At 48.8% G+C, this 6,605-nt stretch overlaps 1 protein-coding gene across 1 annotated transcript; it reads left to right on the top strand.

The window, feature by feature from the left end:
- Window positions 1–1,110: 1,110 nt before the first annotated feature.
- LOC137534369 (uncharacterized) lies at window positions 1,111–6,070 on the top strand. Its single transcript, XM_068255848.1, has 2 exons — window positions 1,111–2,102; window positions 5,333–6,070. Exons 1-2 carry the CDS (start codon window positions 1,133–1,135, stop codon window positions 5,668–5,670), a joined length of 1,308 nt encoding a protein of 435 aa, XP_068111949.1. The 5' UTR covers window positions 1,111–1,132; the 3' UTR covers window positions 5,671–6,070.
- The last annotated feature ends 535 nt before the right edge of the window (window positions 6,071–6,605 follow it).

Below are 6,605 nucleotides of genomic sequence, written 5' to 3'. Positions count from 1 at the left end.
GGAGCCAAGATTTGTCCGGCCAATCACAGAGGGGGTCCTGTCAAGACATCTCTGACACTCTGTGTATCTCCTCAGTTTCCAGTCAGGCATAGAGATGGGAAGTTCGGATCTTTTTAATGATCCGGATGATTCGAATCGGATCATTGAAAAGATCCGGATCTTTGATCCGAATCTCGGATCATTTTACTACCGAAGCATTCGGGGTGAGATGACTAGCAGGACAGGTCTTTCCCTGCTGTGGACAGGAGAAGGGGAGGGGGGTGGATACACAGAGAGAAGGGGAGAAGATGGACAGAGGGCAGGGAGTGGACAGAGAAGGGAGGACGGACGAGCAGAGAGCAGAAATGTTTGTGCACACAATACCCACATGCTGCAATCATATGCTTTACATGTATTTATTTCACCTATATGCTCATCTGTGTACTTTCCATGCAAACGTCACACAGTGAAGGAAAGCATTCCCAGAAGATAAGTGCAGCTGTTTAGTGCCGAGTGCAGGAGGATCATTTTGCCCTGCAATCACAGTGCCTGCAAAGTTACTGAGCTGTGCTGAGCCAAAAGCTTCAAATGTGTTCACTGTGTAGCACTACGGAACAGCCAGCCTATAATGGGCAGCACATTGCAGCCAGTATGTGTGCTCTAGTCTACACATATCTGGCAGTGGCACCCATGTCCCCTCTCTCTCATCTACCTGTCTCCCTGCAAGGCTGCCTCCCATCCAACAGAGCGATCCATCTCAGCTCTGCTTCCAGGACCCCGCTGCCCGCTGAGAGGGGGCGTGTCGCTCCTGGCCCCGCCCCTTTTGCGATCCGAATCGTTCATTTTGATGATTCGGATGATCGACTCATTAAATAGATTCGGATCAAAGATCCGAATCGTTCATGATCCGGACAACACTAGTCAGGCAAGCTGGGAGCAGGAGCTGTCATTAGCTGTTCCTCTCACTGATAGTTTCTGACGGAATTCTGATTACTTTTCCTTTATTTTACTTTATCTCTTATTCTTTTATCTTTATTTATTCTTTCCTTTCATTTATTTTCAAAAAAAAAAAAAAAAATTATCTCTTTCTTTATTTCTTTTCTTGTTATTTTTCCTCCATTTTTCATCCCTCCTTCTTTTCTATTCTGCTGCCATGGATCAAATCTGGATGAGAGTGGCAGCTGTTGCGGGGTCTGAAGGGGGCGAAGACACGCTCCGCAGGTTTCTGGACTCTATTTCTGTTCCTCCTGCCCCCCTGCCTAACCAGCAACCTCTGCCCGCTGTGCAGCTACCTCAAATGCCTACTGACCTGGTCCCCCTGGATGTTCAGCTGCCTCCGGCGATCCCCTCCACCTCTGCTGCCGCCTCCGCTGCGCCCGGATCGTCTGTGCGGGAGTCCAGGAGCCGCACCAAGAAATCCAGGGCCCCGGACCACCTTTCTGTTACTGCCGGAGCGGGCGCGGACCTTTCCTTAGCGCCGCCGGCGAAGAGGCCCAAAAAGCCCAGGCGCCCCTACTCTCCGGATTCCCGGGGGCCGCTTTTGAAGAGCGCAGGAAGTCGCTCTGCTGTGGGCGGAAGTGCACGGGCATCTAAGGGCGGAAGTCGTCACCTCCACACCACCGGAAAGAAGCCCGGCGGCCATCTTGCCGATCAGTCAGGGCCTAGCTGCGTTCCAGGGCGCCCTGCGGATTCAGCTGCCCGGAACGCCTCTTCATCTGCTGCCGCTGATGCGGCTCTTTCCTCCTCCGCTTCTGCCTTTCCTCCGGCGGCTGCCGGCCACCAAGCGTCAGGACCATCTCCGGCCTCCCTGCCCTCCACATCCAGCTCCACGCCAGCTGCCTCCTACCTTCCGGGACCGGCCTGCCAGGTACCCCTTCCACAGCATGTGATGCAGGGCCAGCCCTCCCTCTATGCGCAGCCTCCACCTCCGGGCCTGCCCATCCTGCCCAGCCAGCATCCACTCCTGGGGGCCCCTCCGCTTCTGAGCCAGCCTCATCCACAGGACCAGCCTCCTCTACAGGTCCAGCCAAGGGTTGCAGGGGACTTCACTGCGGATCCAGCCTCTGATTCATCGGATGGGGAAGCTGAGGAACCTGTCCAAGGAATCCCTGCTCCCAGACCGGGTGAGAATTTGGGGAATATTGGGGAGGGTTTAATGCATCGTATGAATGTTTTATTACAATGTATGCAGCAGGTGGTGGAGAGAATGCCTGCTCCTAGCCAAATTGCTTCACCTGCGACAGTATGGATTAAATGCGGTTGAAGGCAATCTTTGTAATTCTGTATCTAATGTTGGTATTTCTGCTTCTCCTATCAGTGTAACTATTGCTGCAACTGTTGTTGCTAATACTTTTCCTGACTCTGCTAACACTGTTTTTCCAGGGTCACACTCATTTAACCTACCTAATGCCTCTGGAGGGCTTAGCTCCCTTTCTGATTCGGTTACATTGCTTCCTGCATCAAGGGCCGGTGTACCCGAGACGTCTTATAAGGGAGTTATGCCTTGTCCCTCTTCCCCGCTTGGCTTTCACTTACCTCAAGCTGTTAAAGAAAAAATCTGGCGTGGGGAATATGTGGATGTCCTCTCACTGCTTCCTTTCCATAAGGAGTACCTGAAAGACCACAAGGAGGAGGAAGATCGGAGGAGGCCTGTGACCAGAAATTTTAACAACTGGTTGCAGGCCTTCCTGATTTTCGCTGGTGTTATTGTCGAGAGGGATCAGAGTGTGGCGCTAGGTTTGCTCCAACATATTGACACGGTTTTTGATGTTCAGCGTCAGTATGGTGGAATAGCATGGTTCCTCTATGATGAGGCATTTCGCCAGAAAAGGGCAATATACCCCACGCTGCTATGGGGAACCAAAGATGTGGAACTGTGGATCCGTCTGATGATTCCACAGCAGCCGCAGAAACCCAAACCAGCTGTTCCCGCCACCTCGGGCGCCGTCCCTTTCAAAAAAGGTATATGTCATGCGTTTAACGAATCGCAATGCAGATTTACACCGAATTGCCGTTATAGGCACGAGTGTGCGCACTGCGGAGGTCTCCATGCGGCGATCCGCTGCTTCAAGAAAGCATCGGCGGCTATCCAGGGTTCCACGAAGGAGTCCTTTCTGCGCAGCGCGGACGCCAGTGAAGGTTCAAAACCTCACTCAATACCTAAAACACTTTCCAAATCCGGAGATTAGTGAATTTTTTGATTGGCGGTTTTACCCATGGTTTCTTTCTTCCACCTTTTGCTGGTTCGGGTTGCCTGTGGGCTGACAACTTAAAATCTGTGTACAAAGAGCCTGTCATTGTTACAGAGAAAATTGAAAAAGAGGTGCGGGCCGGCAGAGTTGCCGGCCCTTTCCTCTCTCCCCCGTTCAAGGACTTCAGGGTGTCACCCTTGGGGATTGTGCCAAAAAAAAAAAAAAGATCCAGGCGAGTGGCGCCTAATTCATCATCTGTCTTTCCCCAAGGGTGGCTCTCTGAATGATTCAATTGATTCCGCTATGTGCTCGGTATCCTACTTGTCATTTGACCAGGCTGTGTCTGTGATCAGACAATTTGGTCGAGGAGCCTTACTGGCCAAGGCTGACATTAAGTCGGCTTTCCGCTTACTGCCAATTTGGCCTGGGGCCTATAATTCCCTGGGATTTCAATTTGAGAACAAGTTTTATTTCGACATGTGTCTCCCCATGGGCTGTTCACTTTCATGTTGCTACTTCGAGATTTTTGTTCTGAAGGAGCGGCTCAATAAACTATTGAGCAAGCATAAAGCGACAGTTAAGGAGCTGCAGGAACTCCTGGGTCGTTTGGCGTTCGCAAGTAGAATCATGCCCATGGGGAGGGTTTTCTCCCGTCGTACTGCGCGCTTATTATCGGGCCTAGAGAATCCTGCATGGCATGTAAGATCGACTAGACCAGTAAAAGAAGATTTTTTGGTCTGGTATGGCTTCCTGGTTAATTTTAACGGGCGGTCTATGTGGCAGGAGGATTTCGTTAAGGATGTTGACATGGACTTGTTCACAGACGCAGCTGGGTCAATTGGCTATGGTGCTTATTTCCAGGGACAATGGAGTGCTGAAAAATGGCCCGAGGATTGGTTCACCCTCGGTTACAGTAAAAACATTGTACTCATGGAATTGTTCCCAGTTTTGGTTTCAATAGCCATTTGGGGCCATAGTTGCGCTAATAAGCGCATACTATTGCAATCTGATAACAGGGGAGTGGTTTTTGCCGTAAATACCTTAACTTCAAAGTCTTTGCCTGTTTTGCAAATCCTTAGACAATTGGTACTATTATGTTTACGTTTTAACATATGGTTGAAGGCGGTTCATCTGCCGGGCAAATTGAATCTGATCGCAGATGCTTTATCCCGACAGCAATTTGCGTCATTCAGAGAGCTGGCGCCATCTGCGATCCAAGAGGGTGTCCCCTGTCCGGCCCATCTATGGAAGTTAATCGGGAACTAGTATCATCGGCAATACGCCAGTCACTGTCAGCCAGAACATGGGCTGAGTACTCAGCTGCATGGGCTGATTGGTGTGCTTACGCAAATGCTGGTGGTATATCACCTTTAGCAGGCGAAGTAGTACTGTTTTTATCTTTCATTTGCGCTAAGCTTTCTGAGGGTTCGTCGGTATCCTCGCTCCAGCGTGTTTTGGCAGGCATTTCCTTTTTCCGTCGTTTACATAATTCTATCCCATGCGCCAATTATTTTATAGTTAAACAGCTTCTTAAGGGTCTTAAGTCTTCCTCTGCCATCCCAGACGGCAGGCGCCCAATCACTTTTCAGCTCCTGGGTGACTTGCTACGTGTTCTGCCAATGATTTGTTCTTCGGAGTACGAAGTTCACTTGTTCCGTGCGGCCTTTACGCTAGCGTTTTTTGGCGCATTGCGTATTTCGGAACTGGTGTCTAGATCAAAGCTGGTTCACACAGGTTTGGGCCACCAGGATGTGGTCTTGACTAGTGACTCAGTCAAAATTTTTATTAAGAAATCCAAAACAGACAGATTCGGTAGGGGGGCATGGCTCTCACTTTACAAATTGGATGGTTTGTCATGCCCCTGTTATTCAATTTCCAAATTTTTGCAGCTGCGGGCTCCCTCTTTATCATTCCTTGCGCATGCCGATGGTGCCCCACTGTCCATGTTCCAGTTTAGGTCAGTTTTGAGCAAATGCCTCAGTGTCCTCGGGCTGTAAGCCTTAAAATTCTCTAGCCATTCTTTTAGGATTGGTGCGGCTACTGAGGCCGCCAGACTCGGTTTAGCAGAATCTGTGATTAAACGCATTGGCAGGTGGGAGTCTAGGAGGTACAAATTGTATATCCGCCCTGCTTTATCCTGTTACTAATGTTTTATTTTTCAGGTCTCAAAAGGATGGTCTGGATAGTTGGACACTCGTTCATCTTCTGGGCCCGGATGAGGGCAAAGGAAAGGCCTTATTCCGAGCAGTTGGATCTTAATGTGGATGATTACCATATTTATTGGAAGGGTGGTAGGGGAATGCGTTGGGCTTCATTTGTCCCAAAAATATTATCCTTGTTAGATTCATGGCCGGTACCTGATATTCTGATTGTGCACCTAGGGGGCAACGATTTGGGCAAGGTCAGGACGCTTGACCTTATGTCACAGATGCGTCATGACTTCCAGCAGATACACGATTCTTTTCCCCACACAATTTTAGTTTTCTCCGAAATGGTGTAACGCTATCTGTGGTTAAAGGGTTCCCGCAGATTCCTGGAGAAAATCCGTAAACGAGTGAATTTTGCGATGAGCAAATTTATGCCATTGGTGGGCGGTTTCACGTTTCGCCACACCGAGTTAGAGGGGGATGTCCCAGGCTTGTACCGCCGGGACCTTGTTCATTTGTCCCCAATAGGACTGGACATTTTTAATATGGACATGCAAAGCATGGTTGAGAGGGCCGTGGGCGGTGGTGCCAGGCCTTAGCCTGGCGTGTGGCGGTTAAAGTCGCCCACGATTGTGGGTTGACTAGTTTGACTTGGATTACTTGGTATAATACTAGTCTAAAGACTGTATTTTGGAATATTTATTTTGGAATATTTATGGTTATACTGTTTGGAGTTTTATTTGGTTATATGATTTCCGATTTAATGATCAAAGTTTTATAATAAAGATTAATTATTTAATTAAATTAAACCGCAATAAACAGTGCCTGCGGCCATTTTTACATCCAACCTGGTGTTTTGTTCTTTCTTTATTATGATTTTATGGTTAACCATGTATGTACCACTTAAATTCCCAAGGGACTCCGAAGTGAGAGAAGCAACTCCTCCCAGCTCACTGAGGGTGAGGGATCACATTACAGCAGCATAAGCAGCAGCTCTTTGGTTACAAAGTTAATAACTCCTAGTCTCACACGCCCACTATCACTGCTGGCCATGTGTCCTCACACTCACTATCACTGCTGGCCATGGGCCTGATTCACAAAGCGGTGCTAACAGTTAGCACGCTGGTGAAAAGCCCTTTATCACGCCTAAACTCAGTTTAGGCATGATAAGTTTAGGTGTGATAAGTTTAGGCATGATAAGTTTAGGTGTGATAAGTTTAGGCATGATAAGTTTAAGCACCAACTGCGTTAGCACCGCAGTGCACAGCTGATCAAAAGTTTTGCGCTA

Source organism: Hyperolius riggenbachi, chromosome 10, assembly GCF_040937935.1.
Source record: "Hyperolius riggenbachi isolate aHypRig1 chromosome 10, aHypRig1.pri, whole genome shotgun sequence".
Classification (NCBI taxonomy): Eukaryota; Metazoa; Chordata; class Amphibia; order Anura; family Hyperoliidae; genus Hyperolius; species Hyperolius riggenbachi.
The sequence above is the reverse complement of the archived record's forward strand: the minus strand, read 5'-3'. Positions and strand labels throughout refer to the sequence as shown.